Genomic DNA, 22179 nt, shown 5'->3' on the forward strand with positions numbered 1-22179 from the left:
TTTGTGAGTTATTTTTTCTTGGCAAAAGCTCGGAGTTTTTAAAGTAAAAAGCATTTGTCTAATGATTTACCTACATTCTGTACTAAAAATAATAGTAAAACAAGTGAAAAATAATAATATCAATTCTTCCCTCCCCCCAAATTATCCAGGTATTAATGTCCTGTTCTCATTTTCACAGTTTTCAAGAACTCTGTAACCAGGTGAACAATAGTGAGCATTTGCAGTTATGATTTAAAATAACAGTGGAAATCGCTACCAGATAATTTAAGTTATACAAAGTATAATTACGTTGTTCAATGAACCAGTTTGATTAAGCTTTGGTGCTAATTATTTTACAATTAAGCATAAATAATCTTCAGCAACAAATTCGAGAATAGTGAGCAATCTGGGACGATAGGGTGCTGAGAAATACATTTTTTGTACTTTGAGTTGTGTAGTTCTTTGGGGACAAGTCCTGTTAGAAGAAATTCCCTCCCTCCAAAGAGAGCCTGTAAACCCTTCTTTCTTTATTTTGATATTTTATTAAATGCTGTAGAGAATATATATAATGATCGCGACATATTACTTATCTAAATTACGTTGAAAATAAATTAAACACTTCCTAAAAACAAACAAACAAAATCAACAAAAATTCTGGTAAAAATGCATAGAAACATATGAGCATACGAAAATATACATCTGTATTTGTGGGTAACGCACTCTCGTATAAACAAACACCTTTCCTCTGAAAAGATGACATCCAAAGTTTGTTATGACTTACATATAAGACTGTAGGAAGATAGACATGCTTACTGTTCGAATTATTTTCTTATTTGCATTTTTTGTTTGGATACTTTAAAGAGTAATTTACCTTGTCTAATAAGTTGTATTATAAGAGAGTGAAGTTTTAAAGCATGGTGTCTATTTATTGTTTCATAATTACCATATTCGTACTTTTTTAGATGCTCGCTTTTGGATAAAGATTATTTTTCAAGTAAAGCATTTTAATGGAAAATCTCAAGATCAGCATATAAATAAGACAGGTTCAATGGCCAAACAAAAGGCTCAATAAATCAATTAATATTGGGTGTTTCCACGAGATACAGGTACAACTTAATAGTATAAGCTAGACTTAATGGATTAACCAATATTGGGCGCTTCTCCAAGAAATACGTAACATTTAACAAATGACAGGGATCGATGAAACAATCCATATTGGATACTTTTACGAGTAACAGGTAACACTTAAATAAAGGAAGGTTCAATTGGTCAACCAATCTTGGGTATCTTTTCGAGGAACATATACTATTTAACATAAGGTAAGCTCAATTGAATCAACCTTTATACACTGCTGGCCAAAATCTTAAGGCCAATGAACATAAAGAAAAATATACATTTTGCATTGTTAGACTCAACCACTTATTTGAGTAGAGCTTCGAAAAATGAAAATAAGAAAAGGGAAAATAAAAATAAAAGACATTTTTAGCATTTAATAGGGAAAATATGAACACTATGAAATTAGCCTAAATACTAGCTGGTCAAAAGTTTAAGACCATACCAAAAAAAAGTCCTAAACAGGGTAGGAAATGCCCAACAAGAGGTCTCAGTAGTGAGTTGCACGGCCGTCATTGCGAATAACTTCAAACATTCGCTTTGGCATGGTCGATATAACCGTTTGTAGAAGGCCAGCTGGAATGTTATTCCAAGTGGTGAAGATGGATTCACAAAGATCATGCACTGTTTGGAATTAAACATCCATTTCTATAGACTTCCCTTGCCACCCACCCCGAAACATTTTCAGTGGGGTTCAGTTCTGGCGAACACGCTGAATGGTCCAAAAGAATCACGTTATTCGCCATGCAAAAGTCCTTTGTCCTGCGGGTATTGTGGATTGCAGCGTTGTCCTGCTGAAATATCCAGTCATTTCCACACAAGAGAGAGACTTCAGTCAATAAGAATGCTCTCTCCAATATGCCAATGTGGCCAGCTGCTGTTTGACGCCTCTGTATAACCTGAAGCTCCATTGTTCCAAGGAAGGAGAAAACATCCCGGTTCATGATGGAATCTCCTCCACTGTGTTGTGTAGAAAATGTTTCCAGGGGGATATCCTTATCGTGCCAGTAACGTTGGAAGCCATCTGGACCATCCAGGTTAATTTTTTCTCGTCAGAGAACAAAACCTTTGTCCACTTTTCTTCGTCCTATGTTTGGTGCTTCTCAGCAAAGTTTAACCGATCTGTTTCATGGTGTGAAAGGAGGCGTGGCCTATAAAGACGTTTGCAGTTTTTAAAGCCTTTTTCTTGTACATGCCGTCTTATTGTTCTTGAGCTGCATTCTGTGTCTGTAAGGGCCTGAATCCGGTTCGATGATCAGCTGGTGTCTTGCCGGACAACCCGTCGAATTTTCCTGCTCAACGCCGGCGAAAATTTCTTGGACCGACCACTTGAAATTCTCGTTCCGTATCCCTCAGGGTCTTTTAAGACATTTGCAACAGCAGTTTTACTACGCCCAATCTCACCAGCGATGGCACGTTGAGAGAGACCTTGCTTTTGCAGCTCGATAATTCTGCCACGTTCAAACTCTGTCATCCTTTTAGCCTTTGCTATATTTTTACCCAATGTAACACAGGAGATATCAGTGGGAGAAGTTGACAACGCTAATGCTTGAACACAAATGACTAAATTTCGTTACGTGTTTACCGATTAACGCTTCCTTTCAGTATGGTCTTAAACTTTTGACCAGCTAGTATTTAGGCTAATTTCTTAGTGTTTCACATTTTCCCTATTAAATTCTAAAAAGTTTTTTATTTTTATTTTCCCTTTTCTTATTTTTATCTTTCGAAGCTCTACTCAAATAAGTTGTTGAGTCCGGCAACGCAAAATGCATATTTTTTTCTTTATGTTCATTGGCCTTAAGATTTTGGTCAGCAGCGTGTGTGTGTTTATATATATTCTCCAGAAGTATATACCACTTAACATATGATAAGCTCAATAGAATCAACCTATATATATATATATATGTATATATATTTATTCTCCAGAAACACATACCATTTAACATAAAGTAAGCTGAATAGAATCAACCTATATATATATATTCTCGAGAAATGCACAGCATTTAACTTATAATAGGCTAATGGACCACCTAAACTGGGTGTCTCCTCGAGGAAAACCCAAAATTAGAATTTTTTTTACCTTGTTGGAGAAGGAAACTTCCATCGCAAATCTCTATCAAAATATGAGATTTATATGTTAGAAACAGGAAATAATATGCATGTATTTGGAATTAAACACAAAGCTACACAGTGGGCTATCTGTGCTCGGCCCACCACGGGTATCGAAATCCTGTTTTTAGCGGAGAAATTCCACAGAAATACCACTGTGCTACATATATATATGTTTTTATTTTAAAAGAATAAGCTAATTTGGATGACAATTGAACAGAAAACCACATGAACTCGCTTAAAAAGGTTAGCCCATACGTAAAAACTAAACACAAAGCCAGAAGATGAAAATTGGATGTGAAACATAACGAGAAAGTCCTGATTTAAGATTTCGTATATTTGAAATTTAACAATCGGTTTATTATTCATAAAATTATAAAGACCCCTAAATTATGTGTAGCTTTGAAATACTTTGAACTGGGGCATATAACAATTTAATTATATTGGAATAAAATCGTTTTTATCTCAAGTAGAATAGAAACATGCGGACTGTTCTGTTTACCCGCGTTGTGCAGTATATTTGGTAATTCTAGTGTTAATGTTTAAGTTTATTCGTGTATATATTTGCTCAGACATGTAGAATTTCTTTTCAATTTTTATGTTTCCATTTTTCAGTTACATATTTATTACGAAGTAGGAGAGTGTACATTGTTGTTTGAAAAACTTGTTTTGACTTTGCACGTTGCTTTCACAGGAATGGGAAAATAGTGCCAAATTAAGCATTGCTAGTTAGTTTCTCGTTACGTTAATGGAGTAATTCGTATTTCTTATGAGAAGTGAAAACAACAACAACAAAATATCAATATATATAAATAAAATAAACTACACAGAGGTGACATATTCTTAACTTGATAGTCTTGTTTGTTTGTTTCTTTTGAATTTCGCACAAAGCTACACGAGGGCTATTTGGCCGTCCCTAATTTAGCAGTGTAAGACTAGAGGGAAGGCAGCTAGTCATCATTATCCACCACCAACTCTTGGGCTACTCTTTTACCAACGAATAGTGGGATTGACCGTTACATTATAACGCCCCCATGGCTGAAAAGGCGAGCATGTTTGGTGCGACAGGAATGCGAACCCGCGACCCTCGGATTACGAGTCGAACGCCTTAACACGCTTGGCCATGCCGGGCCTACTTGATAGTCATAAACCCAATAAAATTCATAATTATCTCTGAATATAACTCTGGGTGTACATAAAAGAAAGAAAAAGAGCTCTTCAGTTAAAATATTTATTTATTTAATTGTTATTGTGCTTATTTTAAGGCTATTAGGGAAGCTGGTATGCATGTTTACAAAATTAACGCAGCTACTTGGTGGAAGGAAAATTAAACTTACATCTCAGTTTCAACAAAACAGGATGTTCAGAATTACATCTACCATAAGGAATGTTTGTTTGTTTTCTTTTTTAATTTCGCGCAAAGCTACACGAGGGATATCTGCTCTAGCCTTCCCTAAGTTACCAGTGCAAGACAAAAGGGAAGACAGCTAATAATCACCACCCACCGCCAACTCTTGGGCTACTTTTTTACCAATGAATAGTGGGATTGACTGTCACTTTATAATGCTCCCACGACTGAAGTGGCGAGCATGTTTAGTGCGACGAGGATTTGAACCCGTGACCATCACATTACTAGTCGAGTGCCTTAACCCATCTGACCATACCATAAGGAATGGACATAGTTTTTAAGGGTAAATAGTAATACCATATGAAGAATCTGTTTAAAAACTGTTAATAGAATTAGCAAGAAATAAACACAAATAATGGTTACCTCCAGTGGCACAGCGGTATGTCACCGGGTTTGTAACGGTAGGAACTGGATTTCGATACCAGTAATGGGCAGAACACAGATAGCCCATCATGTAACTTTGTGACAAACAATCCAATAAACCTTATACTGTTTTACAAATATTAACAGTAACAAATAGTATCGCAATAAAATAGGTAAACAAATACAACAGAATTAATAACTTACCAAAGCCGAAAAGTTTGGATTCAGCTGAATAATTTATTTAGACCACGAAGAACGACTATTCACATCCTGACCGGTTGGGTTATTACTGCCTCAAGTTGAGACACCGCACGATCAAAGGATATCAAAAAGTTAAACGGCTTGCAGTAAACGAACAAGCACACGCACCAGCGTGTTCACCCTCTGAGTGGCTGAATGTGTTTGAACAGCGAGGGGATACAATTATTCCTCGGTTTCCGCGAGGCAGCTCGGTTTTTCTAGCTCACATTAACAAACTTTAATTTACTACAGGTCATTCACACCGACGGAGATTCGCCAGACATGATGAAGAAAACGTCTAACGTGCTGATCACTATATCTGAGAACTACATCATATCAATGGGAATGTCTCTGTAACATAGTATACATCACGTATACAAAGTTTCATGTTGCTAGATATAATGCAACAAATAATGGGATGTTAGATGTTGCAACCCAGCCATGTGTTATACAGGGATGTTAAAGAGTTTATATTGTTACAACACAACAATTAACCATAAAAACAGATGTCAGAAGTCTCATTGTGTTTTTAACACTTACATATCAATGGATTATTGTACTATAAAACTTGTTAAAGGTTTCGCTATAATACATCCACAGGTGCTTGTACCATCAATCACTTCGTTATAACACAGGAGCTTGTGTCAACATGTGCTTCAACATAACACATGAGCTTGTATTAATGTTAGATACACACGAATGTTTCTATTTAAGTTTAATGCGGTTAAGGTTAATATAGCACGACTGTGAAATTTAGTTATTTTTAGAAGCAATAGTTCATCGCAGGTTTGTTTGCGAAACTGTTTATGAAGTACACGTCATGTAATTCGATAGTTATGAGTTGGTAATTCTTATATTATTGCGCCATATTGCTAGAACCTTCTGAGTTTTCTCATTCACAAATGCGTATTATTGCATTGTAATATCTGGTACTGTGTGGAACGTTGTAGACCTGTGTTAGAATATAAACGGCATCATTGTAAGTTTAGCTATAAATAATGTATAGTGTCATTTTTACTTTGATGAAAAGGAGACAATTATTTAAAGCTCTGGACAAAACTGTTGGTAACCAAAAATGTAACGAACATTTGTATATAGGTTTAACTTGTTTTAATAAACGTTTTGCTAAACAAGTAAACTGTATGCCATTTGTTTATTGTTGAACTTTATTCAACTTTAAGAATTCAGTCCTTACACAAAACCTAACCTTTAACATAACAAAGGCGCTTACATCAAGACTCACTTCACTATAATACATGAGCTTGTATCAATACCCGCTTTACTATAACGCAGGAGCATGTATCAATAATTACTTCACTATAAATCTTGAAACAACATCCACTTTATTATAACACAAAAGCTTATATTAAGAGCCAATTCACTATAATACTGGAAGTTGTATCACTACTTTACTATAACATGGGAGCGTGTATCAACACTCACTTCGCTGTAACATAGACGTTTGTATCAACCTTTACTTTACTATAAAACAAAAACTTGTATCTAGCGTCACTTCAGTGTGACACAAAAGCTATATGAACTTTCAGTTAATTAAAACCCATAAACTTGTAACAATACTCACTTTACAACAACATAAAAGTCTTGTATCAAAACCTCATTTGTATAACACAAGAAACTGTATTTAGTACCATTTTATTCATAAGTACGTTTCAATTCTCACAAGAATACATCATTTAGTAATAAATATCGAGTCTTTCTTCAATGTAAAACTTAATACATGAACATGCATCAAATCTCAAGCTATAAAACAGGATAATGAATTAAATATTAGACTATAAAACAGGAGCATGCACCAAATTCCACTATACTATAAAACAGGAGCATGCACCAAATTCCACTATACTATAAAACAGGAATGTGCATTAAATTCCACTAGACTATAAAAGGAGCATGCATCAAATCCCATTAGACTATAAGACAGGAACATGCACTTAATCCCATTACTCTATAAGACAGGAACATGCGCCAAATCCCATTAGAATATAAGACAGGAACATGCACGAAATCCCACTAGACTATAAAACGGGAGCATGCATCAAATCCCACTAGACTATAAAACAGGAACATGCACCAAATCCTACTACACTATAAAACGGGAGCATGCATCGAATCCCATTATACTATAAGACAGGAACATGCACCAAATCCCACTTGACTATAAAACGTGAACATGCACCAAATCCCACTTGTCTATAAAACGGGAGCATGCACCAAATCTCACAATATTATGAAACAAGAACATACACCAAATCCCACTTGACAATAAAACAGGAACATGCACCAAATCCCACTTGACTATAAAACGGGAACATGCACCAAATCCCACTAGGCTATAAAAGGGGAGCATGCATCTAATATTACTTCACTTTAATAGAGGAACATATATTTCGCTTAACTTGAATATGACATTTTAAATGTATGAGTAACAAATCAACTAGATAAACTTATTTTTGCGGAGTACAATGGGTTATACATACAACTTACACAGGAAATATACATGAGGCATATATGAATTTTACTAAACAAATAGATAATAGAACACTTATTCACCTAGAGAAGTAATAACTACTACAAGTTTTTTTTTTTTTCCAAACTTGATGGCTAGTTAATTTATTCACCTGTTAATTACAGTTTTGTAGTATATAATATTTCTAAGCAAATGTCACGTGGGAATTACAGGAGCGACAAGTACTTTCTTTCCCAGGTTTATGTCGTCACTTGCAGACAATTTGCGTTGTATTTCTCAACTTTCGTTGACATCACAGTGTTTGATTACAGAGCTAAACACCGTTTTTTGCTCTAATAAACATAGTGTAGAAATGAATGAAGACAAGAAGACGACAAGCGTGAAACAAAGTGAAAGAACGAGTAATAGGTACCTACAAAACTTAACAGATCGTACACGCTAGACTTCTGTTATGAGCCCATTGTTTAAATCTACAGTTATTACACCAAAATGTTTATAACTAGAACACTGAAAGTTCTTAGTACGAATCAAGAAATGTGAGTAGTTTTAGAAAATAAGAAGACATTCACAATATTGTTTAAACCACTAAACTGAAACGGTAATCACAGTTTTATTTCTGATGATTCTCTCTATTTTGTAAGTGGACCAAAGATTTAGCCGTAATGAAGGCGTCACTATTCATCATTGTTAAAATAATATTCTACAAACTGTTTAAATGTTTTTATCTTTGTTTTAGTACAAAACTACTCAATAAGTTTTAGCGTCGTAAGTCCATAAACTTACTGTTTATCCATCGAAGGACTAAGTATAATAATCCCACATTTTCGTACGATTTATATATTTTTTATAGAGTTAGTAATTAAGTTTTAATTAGCTTTTCCTAAGGAAAATAGATGGAAGTCAGGGAAAAGCATTTGAATCAATATCTGAGAGGTCAAAAAGTTGTTAATTTCTTTGAGTCATTTTTCGTTACCGATGTTTTAACATAACTCGGGTCCTTCATTCTCCACCTTCTACACTTATACGTCGTTATGTCTTCATTTTCCCTGAATAAAACTAACGTGTTTATTAAAGTCGCTGATAATCGTTTCTTTAATATTACAAAAGTGTTTTTTTTAATATATTGCTTTCTGTCATTTTCTTTGAAATTTCAAAACAATTAAATAATAATGAAGTGTTGCAAGTAATATTAACTATTCTTACACAGTCACATAGTAAGAAAGATTTTCTGTAAGATGTTTGGTTTCATATGTACGTTACAAACATCCCTGTAAAAGTCATGGCTACTTAAAATAGGTACCATGCTGATTTAAAAACAAGGTAGTAATATTTTAAAATATGGGCGTACCTACATTTTTCAGTTGGTGGTCAACTAAGGCTCAAAATTTATACTGAAATAATTTTGTAACCAATGTTTAATGTTAGGCTAATAGTTATAATTGTTATAGATGTGTCAACTTTAAAGTATTCCAGATACTGCAAGAATATGTTATCAAAATACACAAGAGAAACGCATAAGTGTTTTTTGTTTTAAACAGAATAATTATAATTTTTAATTAAATATTCGAGTATGGAATCACATTATGCTAATATAATAATAATAAACTGGCAAACAACTTTTGATAAGCTATAATAGTTTATTTTTGGAGAACGCACTGCATGTTTCGACAAATTATCGGTCTGTCTTCTTAAGTAGTGTGCTTCCTCCAAAAGTAAAACTTCTCTGTTCTTGTAAATCGTTGTTTACAATTTATTAGTATAAAGTTTAAACTTAATTACTTTTTAAGTAAGAAAACAACACAAAAACATCTTATCTGTAACAGCCTGAGATACGATGAATTAAATCTAGACATTTGTTTGAAATCAGTTAGTAGTAATATTTTGTTTATATTTGATGGCTTGTAGCGCTAAAAACTGAAGTTTTGATATTCGTAATGAGCACAGCAGTCTAGTTTTGTTCTTAATTACAAGCAACTGACATTAAAAAGTTATTTTAGGTAAATAATGAGAGATATACCTTCAGATATTTAAATAATTAATTAATTATTTAAAATTACTCGTCACTAATTAAGACAATATTCGTTTGCTTTTAGTTGTTTTTCGTGGGCAAAATAATGTGTCAAAAAGGAAGCGTTTAATGAACATGTGGTGAAGGTAGTTTTTAGTTGTTAAAAAGTGCTAGTAGGCTAATCTTTCAGGTTAGTTGGTAGATTATACTGGTTTGTAATGTGAGCAGTAATGGGCTCACATTTTCGCGGAAGACACAAAGACGTTTATGTTTTGAATTTCGCACAAAGCTACTCGAGGGCTATCTGTGCTAGCCGTCCCTAATTTAGAAGTGTAAGACTAGAGGGAAAGCAGCTAGTCATCACCACCCACCGCCAACTCTTGGGCTACTATTTTACCAAAAAATAGTGGGATTGACCGTAACATTATAACTCCCCCACGGCTGTGAGGGCGAGCATGTTTAGCGCGACGGGGGCGCGAACCTGCGACCGTCGGAATAGGAGTCGCACGCCTTACGCGCTTGGCCATGCCAGGCCGACACAAAGATTAAAATTACCAGAAGAAAACATGATGCTCAACAAGTGGTCGTCTGACGATTCTGAAGTAAGGCAAACCTTGTTTGTGAAGGAGGGGGAATGTAGCAGTTTCAATTATTAAGTAGTGTCTTAATTAGAACTTGCTAGTAAGTTAATCCGTTAATTCATATGGTAAAACACTGGCATCAGTGCTGTAGTTTAAATTCTGCCTATAGGAAATTTTATGCTTCTAATTACCCCATGTGTAAAAGAATTAGGATACAACTGCGCTATCACGTTTTTCAACTAATGAACAAGTGATAAGAAAATAGAAGAACAAGCTATTAAACTTTGTCCTCATTAAATCTTTGAAAGACTACACTTAAAATGTTCTTATTTTACCATATTCTTAAGCTTCAATGATCCAAATAATACTTTCTCTCTTGTTGCTGCTAACTATGTCATTACATCTTAATTAAGTAGTCTTACTATGAGAAATTACATTATTTATAATACATACGTATATTTCCCAAATATTTCCTTTTATTTATTGATACAGGCGTTCTAAAATTTAGTTAAAGGTTTATTTTCTTTTTACTAAATAAAACTAATTTCAATTTATTTTAAATAAGTGATTATAGGCAAGTTTGAATTTTGCTCGAGAAAGATAAAACCAAATTAGCAGTATAATACAACTAATCTAAATTTAAGATACAAATAGAAGTTTAGCAAAACGAATATATTCTAAACACTTATTTGTTACCACAGATAATACAAAATACCACAGACGTATATGCACATCACATAAAAGTAACATGTAAAGTAGATTCTGAGAAATAAAAGCAAACTACCGAATACAAGCATGACAGAAATGACGTAAACCAGGTTTTAACAGCTGGTCACAAACATCCAGTATCAGTTTCGGAATGGTTGGAGAGGACGAGATATGGCGTTAAATTGGGCTTCCTTCAGATTAGGTTTTCTCAAAATTTTGAACTCAAGCAGCAAAACCTCTGCGAGTTAAAATGGCAAAAAAAGAAACAAACGGTTAATACGAAGGTCATGGGGCGGAGAGTTATATTAACGAGGATAGGAAAATGGCGTAATGGTATGCGTCTTTCTTTAATTCTTGATTATTTGAATATGACAAACGCTAAACTGAGTGGATTCACAAACGTGCAAACACGGTGCATACAATGAATATAATAACATTTTTTATTGCTGTATGTAATATCAAATCAATGAATTAAAATATAAACGTGATTCCTACACCGATATTTCACGTACCTACTTTCAGTTATGTGATGACTACAAACTGCATTAATACAGAAAATATATCTTGTTACATGAAAATAAGATTTTTCTATATGAAAACCTTTTAAGTACTTAAGCATTATTATACATAAGTACTAGAAAAGTGCTAATAGATTTATATACGAGCTAATCCATTCTTTTCGAAGACAGTGTTTACTCGACTTTAGAAGGTCTATTTTGTTCTTCACTTACCTTGATACACGTTTGAGCTTGAATACATTTTTAAATATTGCAAGCCTAACTTACTCACACAGTGAAATTACTGCTTAAATGATTTTATGCAACGCTATCGTGGACTTCTTAAAATTTTAATTATTGTTTTCACTTTAAACACACCAAAGTGAGACCTTTTAGAAGGTTAACAAAACATAAAGAGTAGGAAATGATAGCTTATGCACTGTTTCCTCCCATTTATTTTGTAGGGGTGTCACTTAATTTTATAAAGCAAAATCGTCATGGATAGCGCGCAGGATATTCCTGTAACAGGAAGTAATCAATCCTGTATATTTAGAATTGTACAGATAGTTTGTTAAATCTAGGCCATAACAAGTTCAAAGGTAGAACAGCATGTGCAAGAGAACTGTTATGTTCAGATCCTGTCGTGACTGTGTTTTTTGTAACAGTCTCTTTTACCCGAGTAGCTTTTAAATAAACAAACATTTAATAAATGAATGAAAAAAATATTCAACTTTAGATATATTTTTTTTGTTTTTTAATATGAATTATTTTAACAATCTTATATGAAACTCAACCAAATTTATCATGTTGTGGTTGTATGTTACTGAGTTAACTGTAGTTGTATGTTGTTGAGTTAATACCATAGTTATATGTTGTTGAGCTAATACTACAATTATATGGTGCTAAGCTAATACTATAGCTATATAATGTTAAGCTAATACTATAGCTATGTAATGTTGAGCTAATAGTATACTTATATGTTGCTGAGCAAATACTATAGATATACATTGTTCAACTAATACTGTAGTTACACTTTGTTGAAGTAATAGTATCTATATAATTATACATTGTTAAACTAATACTGTAGCTATATATTGTTGAACCAATACTATAGTTATATGTTACTGAGCTAATAATGTAGCTATATTTTGTTTAACATTCTATCATTTCAGTGTATAATCAACTTGACTTCGATTCATATGAAAACCCATTGTTTCATATTTTATATACAGAGTCACTTAACATGAGAGCCTACATTATGATATATAATTTAACTTAATGTACTTTCTCATACACTTTACTTTGTTTGTATTGTGCGTGTTCTGCCCATCGCATGTAACAAAACCCGATTTTTGCTGTTATAAGCTTTTAGACTTACCACTGAGCCAAGATGATGGGCTTTTAATAAACAGTTACTTGAGTTCAGAAAGTGAAAACAAATTGTTTAGAAATCATCAATAATAGTAAACTATTTCAAAGACACTCGCTAGTATAATTGAGCATTGTCCGATCTTGATGTGTAATTTTGTCATTGTTGACCAAAACCAAAGATTTTTTTTCATTCAAAAAATATTTATCTATTTGGTAAGATATTTCTTAAAAAAACAATCTTATTCTGTTCTATCCGAATAAAATACGGACAGATTTTGCAACTTATTGCAATAGAACTTCTTACCCTTCGTACGTTTTCCCAAAATCTTTGTGTGGAGAGTTTGATTTTGCCTACGAAAGTTTAAAACAAGTTGGAGATAAATCATCTAAAACATCCTCCATCAATAACAAGAGAATCTGATTTAAAAAAACAAAATACAAAAAACTTTTTTTTCATTGAATTTCGCATAAAACTACAAGGGTTATCAGTGCTTGTTGTCACTAATTTTGAAGTGATAAACTAAAGGGAAGGCAGCTAGCCAACAGTAGCAACATCTATTTGTTTGATCGAATAGCGGGAGTAGACCTCTACTCTTATAACACACCCACTACCACCAAGTGCAAAGCACACTGTTTTGGCGATAACAGGACACGAAATAAATAATCCCAGGTCCATAATTCTGTACGCTAACCACAGGGCAGTCTTAAAGAAGAAGGTACTTCTAAGGATTAGGATATAAGGAAAATACCGGACTTGATGATTATTTTGAAAAGATGGTTACTCAAAATGTAAGAAATGTAAATTGTAATAATCGTGAAGGTTGTTTGGAACATCCCATACATCAGAATTCAGTAGAATCAGACATCGGTTTGTCATATTATGAATACTACTGTTGTTGTTTTTAAAGATATTATGCTGTTTTTTTTTCTATAAATATTTGTCGAAATTGTTTCGTAAATATGTTATTTAGTTGTTTTAAGTAAACTTGTAAACATAGTAGGCTTTAAAAGCGAACATTGATAAATAAATTCGTCACCAAACTTTCAGTGTTAGTTCAACACAGTCAGGTAAGAGTTTCGATAACTGATTTTTACGCACTTGAACAGTACTTTATACAACATGCGGACTGAACAGCCAGGAGAGACACTACTACACTATAAGGTTCACCTCACCCATGAACTGCTGCTCAGGGGGTTCATTTGTTTGCATCTAAGCACAAGACTACTCAATGGGTCAAATCTGCAGTACCCACCACATGTATTTAAACCCAGTTTTCATAGCGCTATAAGCCCATAAATTTATCACTGAGCCACTGGAGTGCTGACCAGAGGGAAGACAACTAGTCAGCGAACTTAATTAATCGAATAGCGTGGATTGACTGCTCACGATTATAAACGTCCTTCCCCATACATGAAGTCGTGGATCATATTATGATTCGAACTGCGGACTTGCCGATACTCATTTCGACATGTTAACCACTAGGCCACATCTGATCCCATTTTCAGTTAAGAAAAAAGGTTTCGAATTACTTTTAGAACTCATAGAGTTCACTATTAATTTAGTAGTCGGTCAGATGTTGTAAATGTGTTATTATATAAATATGATAATTATCTTCATGCATGTCTGGCTTAGATTCGCGACTGTGTTACAATAGATCACTGTTGTTTAATGTTAGAGCGGGGGCGAACTTTTTTTATTTATGAACATTTGTAAAATTTCCAACTGTTTTGATTCAACTTTCTTTCTGTGTAAGTTATTGTAAGGGTCTTGACAATTGTAATAAAGAAAAGCATTTACAACTTGACGATTGTTTGTTTGTTTTGAATTTCGCACAAAGCTACTCAAGGGCTATCTGTGCTAGCCGTCCCTAATTTAGCAGTGTAAAACTAGAGGGAAGGCAGTTAGTCATCACCACCCACCGCCAACTCTTGGGCTACTCTTTTACCAACGAATAGTGGGATTGACCATCACATAATAACGCACCCACGGCTGAAAGGGCGAGCATGCGAACCCGCGACCCTTAGATTACGAGTCGCACACCTTAACGCGCTTGGCCATGCCGGGCCCCACTTGACCATTAACAATATATTTTATTGTTATTGTCGCCTCTACTTAAAATACTGCTGAGGTTGAAGAAGCAAGCAGCGACATTACTATTAACTTCTACTTAGGCGATTTGAATGAGATATTACTGTGTGAACGATTTCTTTCGTGTTCTCTACGCTAATTTCTAGTTCATAACAAAGCAACAACAACAAAAACCTAAAAGGTTTTAATTATTTTTTATATGAAGGTTTCAAGAAGTCCCATCATTAACAGTAAACCTAAATTATATCTATTAACAAAACAATAAAGTTCTATTTCCTAGGACGAGTGACATTGTCTATTTTTCTATTGTATGCCAGTAGTCAATGGCTGTTGCAAAAGTAATATACATGAAAACGTGCTTCCTGTTATTATGTTGCAACAAAAGCCGTTTAGCAACTACAATATTTTTAAAAACAAATATAGCATTTTTTTGTTATTTGGGGAAAACGGCTTCGCATTTTATTTACCATAAGCTGTATTAATTGTGCATATTCGAAAACATCAATTTCTTTTTTAATATCACGATGTTAAATGAATCTACATAACGTTATAGACGTTATGCTGTAGCTCTACCTAATATACATCAACATAGTACTAAAGTTTTCTTTATGATACGCTTTCTCACACATACACATCGGCAATCAAGCACAAAAATATTAGATTATAAAAACTTTTCATAATAAATATTTAGAATACTTTAAAACAGTCAAACAACTCTGGGAAATTTTTCCTTGTTATTCTTAATTGCTCTGCCCACTACGGGTATCGAAACACAATTTCTAGCATTTTAAGTCCGCAAACTTGTGCCAGTTGCATATGAACAGCTAAGGGGTGTTTCTTTTTTTCTTTAACTGAATGTGTATATATATACATATAGCGATTCGTAATATCCAACCACATTGTTTTAATATTTCAAACTAGAAGTACAGGTAGGTTAGTTGGACCAGAAAAGAGATAAAACTGTCCGGAAACAGACTGATAGAAGTCGAGAATAAGTGATCTTTACGGATAAATGATTCGCTTCTAGTTCAAAGTTAATTACTTACATGCGCTGAGATTATATAATGCTCACCGTACTCGCCATTCTTAATCGTTTATAGAAGTTACGTAATTGTTTTAATGTCTCAAAACTTTCTTCCAGTCATTAACACACTATTTTTATTAAAATGTATAAAAGATATAAATCTAAGTCTCCTGTGTTATAAAGAGTATACTCTAACTGACAAAACTTTAAAAACTTGAAATTTTACTGCTTAAGTATGGCAGCCCAAACGTTAAACGCATATGCTGCGCCATCGTGCGTCCAGATTGGAGATTATTTATTAATTGAATTATAAATCAATATATTTTGTTGTAGAGATCACAATTTAATATTCAGCTCTTTCAAAGCTGTTCTGTTTTAGGTAAATGTGTTAGTCTTACCTTATATTGGGATAAAAATATTTCACTTTGCACATTTCTATATATATAATTTCTTATTAATCATGTGCAGTCATATATACACGATGATTCATCAAATTGAAATATACGTTCTGATTTACTTATTGACATCAATTTTGTTTGAGTTCCAGTTTTGTGTTATGTTCATATTTTGTTTTTGCTACATACACCTAATTTAATTAAAACAGAACATCTGTTACTTAGCGCTATCATTTAAAGTTTTAAATGCGTGTCGTACTCACGTTGCATTTTAATAGAAACTTGTGACACTCAGTGACAGTCATTTAGAAATGTTTTAACAGAGAGCTTGAATAGTTTTCAAGACTGTTTTAACTCTAAACTTATAATAAAGCCTACGAAAAATGGCCAAAAATATGTGTATATATATATATATACACAAGCTGAGGTACCCATCCTTTATCAAGGTTCCGCACCAGTGGCACAACGGTGTGTGCCTTTAGAAACCGAGTTTAGATATCCGTGGTGAGCATAACACAGATAGCTAGCCCGTTGTGTAGCTTTGTGCTTAATTTCAAAAACAAACAAATCTTTTTCCGGGTTATGAACCTAAAAAATGTGGAGGTGGATGTTATGTAAATTGGACAAAGATCCTAACTTTCACATAATTTATTTATAAAATAGTATATAATTACAGTATTCATTATTACCTCACCAAAAGTTTCGTATAAGTTTTACGAATTCACTACGTATATATAATTAAAATGTGGTTTAGATTTACGACGTTAAATAATAGGTTGAACTACCGTCTAGATTTCTGTATATTCTTACTTAAATAATAGCGTTTCCAATTTGTGTTCTTCGTCAGATCGTACAGCTTACAACAAAGGCGGATGACTTTCTACGAAGAGGTAGCGAACAACATAGTGACGATAGGGGTGCGTTCTGTTACCCGCTTTCAACAACAACTTAATGTCTTTCCACACCATTTCGCGTTGTTAATTAGTTGGTGGTCAGTGGCCGCAAAAGTGTCATACTGACCAAAGTTGTAAGATCACGGGTAAAAATAGGAAGTGAGTATAACTCAAGAAATGGTTCTCTATATTAGCTGTTACTGACTGTTGGAATAGAAACTACATCTGAGTTTATGTATTATTGCAATAGTGGCGGCCATTGTTTCTTATTACATTTCTACATCCAGAGTGTTAACGTACTTTCTGTGATATGTAAGACGTTTGTATTCCCTTTCCCATATTGTGTGTAGGCTGTGTTATAAAAAGTATATAAACATACACATGCCGTGAAGCACGAGAAAAATTGTTTACTCTGTAGGCTACAACACGACGTATGAGCTTCAAAAACACAAAATACAAATATTTGTTACTCTCAATTTAGAGAAGTCCACGAACTATCAGTGGACAGTATTGATAAAACAACTTTATTCTAGTCTCTCACTTCAAATTTAAGTAGGGGTAGCGCAAGTAGCCATGGAGTAGATTTACAGAGATTCAACAGACAACAACATCAACCTATGTAAAATGATTAGCACATGTTCACGCCTGAACTACGCATAGAAACAGCATGTGCGCTTAGAAAGAAGAATAGCAAAACTAAAAAGCCAATATGTCTGAATAAAGATATATTCTAAACTAGTTACAGAAGGTTGAAATTTATGGCTATTTTTGTTATTGATTCCATTCCTATGGTGGATTAGCATTACGTTTACGAACTTATACTGCTAAAATTCGGGTTCGAATTCCCGCGGTAGACAGTGTGCAGATAGCTCATTATGTAGCTACCTACCAATAAAACAACTACATTACCTTCCCCCTCAATGGTGGCCTCGAAGTTTGAAATTAACATTAATGGCCTGACCATAAAACTATTTTTGCGAGATAGTTATCTTACAGGATCGGCCTTAAAAACTGAAAGTTGATTCAACCTTACCAGTCATGGTGGCGACTGAATATCAGTAGATGATGTGGTGGACACCTGGAAGACGCATCATTTATAATGTTACTCCGAATCAGCAACGTGGTTCTAACTTGTTTGGCCGCATTATTTAGGTTTTATTGGTGGTTCATTCTGTTTTTCTCACGATCGCAGAAGTTTAACTTTGTTTGTAATTAAACACAAAGCTACATAATGGGCTATCTGTGCTCTGCCTACCATGGGTATCGAAACCCTGTTTCTAGCAGCGTGAGTCCGCAGACATACCACTGTATTACTGGGAGGCGCCTAATAACCGGTCAGGCACTTCAAAAGTCTATTGTTTCATAAAAATGTGGCAGGTCAAAAGACAGTCAGCTGTTATGACCAATCATGTTGTGACCTTCCCTCACCCTTTCATGGAAAGGATCATTCAAATAATTAAAATGATCTGTAAATTCAACCGCTAAAATAATTATAACTGTTACTAAAATCTCTTTCACTGAGAAATACTAAGAACAGAACATCGATAATAATATTATAAACTCATACCTTTGGTTCGTCCTGCAAACCGCTGGAAGATTGTATTTAAAATACATACAACCTCAAGCACACCTTTAAATCAAACATCTTTCATAACCTGATTGAAATAGAAACTAAAATATAGAGAAAATAGTCGATTAAATTAGGCTAGAAATGATAATGAAAAACATGTACATTTCAAATAACACTATGTAACATAAATTTTGTTCCTGGATAGTATGTGTTATTTCTTAATTATTTATGTTGTAAAAGTACAGAAAATGGCCATTATCTCCCTCAAGCTGTGCTTTTGTGACCTGGATAATGAAATTTAGAAATTAACCTATTTTCTATGTAAAAACGGGTAAATTTGCACATTTTCATTTACATAAGGTCTGAATAAAACAACATATGAATCAAAATGTACATGTATTTATACTAAAGTTATACAAAAATTAACAAAAATGTTTAGAAGTGAATAGTTTTTCGGGATTTGCGACTGTAATGTAAATCACATCCACGTAAATCACAAACATAGTCTTCTATCATGTTTTCGTTATACGTTCGCAGGTCACAAAAGCAAAGTTTGAAGAGAAAAATAGGTCTTTTCCATTTACTCTAGGCATAAGCAATTGGGAAATAACACTTTCTGCCTAGGAACACGAAAAATTAAATTTGTTATACAGCGTAATCACAATAGAAAAATGAACAGTGTAACTGCATGTTTCATTCTGAACGAAATGGCTTAAAAAGTTCGTTTTATGTTGAGAAGATATAACTCGCTGTATTTATCTCGAGAACACTAGTTAATATATGGAAGCAAATAGGGACTGATTAAAGCTAGAAGGAATAAACATAGCTGTCTGTAACTAATGGTGTATATGACTTTCTGAGTCAACTGAAGGCAATCGTTAAACTAATGTACACTGCGTAGAGAAATGTAAATAATCCTATACCCCTTAATCTAACAAATTATCTGTTACTGAAGGAGCAGACATTTTGGTTCCTGGAATTCTTGTTCTTTCGAAACCTCAAGTCAAATTTTCTTAATGTTAAGTATATATGTCATCATAGTAGATATTCAGTTATGTGCACACTCACTCGTACCTTCTTTAGACATATATATATCGGTTCTAACATGTTTATTAAATTATTATACATCTTAACTTAGGGTTTCATTTCTTAACTACCCATGCAGGAACAATCTGTTTCATGCCTTTGTAATAGAAAGGTTGAAAAGCAAGATTGGAATTTGTTATTCCCGAAGGTCGTCAAATAGTATCTAATATTTTTTTGACAACTTTTAAATGCTTTACAGACGTTACAAAGATTCCTGTATAAAAGGTAAAAACTGAAGGATAAGTTCTCTACTTGCTTCTTCATAAGTTTTAATCACTCTAAGGGGTTCGATTCTCCTTGGTGGACACAACAGATAGCTATAAGAAAAAACAGACACGAACACTTAATCACTTTAGACGTTACAGTTTTGAGAGTTTTGCTATCGCGTAAATAGGATATGAAGCATATTGAGAATATGAAACTTCACAGCAAAACTATCGTACAATATTTTATATTTCTATTGTATTATTTAACTAAGACATGAATAACGCAACACAATAAACAGACGAGAAATGTCTCTTAACTTGCGTTCACCTATATATATGATTCTGCCTGACATTTCCCAAAGAGGATTTTCTCAAAATGAAATTTCATAATCAAGCACTATTAAGTTAATTTTTATACGCCCCCCGCTAGTACAGTGGTATGTCTTCGGATTTACAACGCTAAAATCAGGGTTTCGATTCCCCTCGGTGGGCTGAGCAGATAGCTCGATGTGGCTTTGCTATAGGAAAAACAAACAAACTTGATTTTTATACACTGTATCTGCATATATTATGCTGTAAACGTTGATGGCCTCGAGATTCACTCTTATTATTATCGGCTTACCTGTATGATAGATTTTATAACAAGGGTGAGTTTTAATCTGTACCCAGTATCGGCAAATGATAGTAGAACATTGCTTTATAGAACGATTAATATGTACATCTTTCATCGCGGATTTCATTTAAAGTTATAATGTTGTCATGCACCAGATATTTTACCTAAAATTAAAATCATATTTTGAATCGGGGAATAAATTAGATTGTGACACACAATTCAGGAATAAAAAATGGTGATTTACAAAGTTAAAAACACAAGTAAAATGTGATAAATCATTTTTAATATGTTCTACAAACCAATAGAACGAATAAATCCACTTTCAGCACCACTGTGTAGTACTTTGGACGCACGACTCGTAATCTGCGAATCGTGGGTTCCAACTTTTTCACCGAACATGTTCGCCCTGTCAGCCGAGGAGCATTATAAAGGGATTGTTAATTTCATTATTTGTCGGAAAAGAGTAACCGACAAGATAACAGTGCGTGGTGTCGACTATCTACTTTTGTAGAGTCTATTACAGGGGTGGGCAACTTCATGGCCACATGTAGCCATTGGATGGCACGATTGTGGCGAGATCGAGTTTAGAAATCAATTTTTTCAATCATTTAATTTTTTATCGCAGATTTTGTAATCAGCAACTGCACTGCCTCACGTCATCGCTGATGTGGCGCGCTTCATCACTGCCACAGATTTCGCCCATTTTGTAATGTCGTCTGGTTTAGATGTTTGTTATCGAGTGTGCGTTGTTTTGCATGCGTTTGCAAACATATTTTTATTGTGCAACTTTCGAGTGTTTAAGCGTATTTTGTTTCTAATTCCGTAATATGGATAAGTGGTTAATTCGAAGACGAAAGAATCCAGATGATGGTGAACACTCAGAAAATAAAGATAATTTAATTGATTCTGGCATTACTGCCAAAAAGAGAATGACACGTGACTGAAAAAACGTGAAACTAGAATTTAATGAAAGTTGGGAGTGATTGAAGCAAATAATAAGCCAATGTATCTTTTGTGTAACAAAATTTTAAGGAATAATAAAAGCAACACTTTAACAATCTTCACAACGAATTTGATGTAAAATTTCTAGTTGATAGTAAAAATCGTATGAATGAAATTAACCGTCTGAAAGCACAACTTCACGAACAAAAGAAAAGCCTAAAATTTTTTATCATCGATAGAACTAGTTACGTTAGCCAGCTATAAAGTAGTTTGGATTCTAGCTAAAAAAACGAAATAATTTTCTGATGCTAAACTAGTAAAAGAAATATTGATTGTAATCATTGAAACTCTGTTGGAGAATTATGATTGAAAAATAAAAAATGATATTCTTCAAAAGGTAAATAATTTGCAATTAAGTCGAAGAACAATTGTCCGTAGAATGCTAGAGTAAGTGAAACGCATAGAAAATCAGTTGTTTGAACAACTAAAAGACTGT

The 22179-nt window shown here is 33.8% G+C and overlaps 1 protein-coding gene across 2 annotated transcripts in view; it reads right to left on the bottom strand.

The window, feature by feature from the left end:
- Positions 1–5545, bottom strand: part of LOC143238010 (protein FAM107B-like) — a 34302-nt gene extending 28757 nt beyond the window's left edge. Inside the window, exons 1-2 of one of the 2 annotated variants that reach the window (XM_076477880.1) lie at positions 5177–5542; positions 3173–3205 (exon numbers count right to left, since the gene is read on the bottom strand). In XM_076477880.1, the coding sequence (XP_076333995.1) occupies positions 3173–3196 (24 nt within the window). In that variant the 5' untranslated portion in view covers positions 3197–3205; positions 5177–5542. Of the gene's footprint in view, positions 1–3172; positions 3206–5176 lie in introns of both variants that reach the window. The other variant, XM_076477879.1, reaches the window with a different exon arrangement.
- Positions 5546–22179: the final 16634 nt, after the last annotated feature.

This window comes from Tachypleus tridentatus, chromosome 13 (assembly GCF_004210375.1).
Source record: "Tachypleus tridentatus isolate NWPU-2018 chromosome 13, ASM421037v1, whole genome shotgun sequence".
NCBI classification, from domain to species: domain Eukaryota; kingdom Metazoa; phylum Arthropoda; class Merostomata; order Xiphosura; family Limulidae; genus Tachypleus; species Tachypleus tridentatus.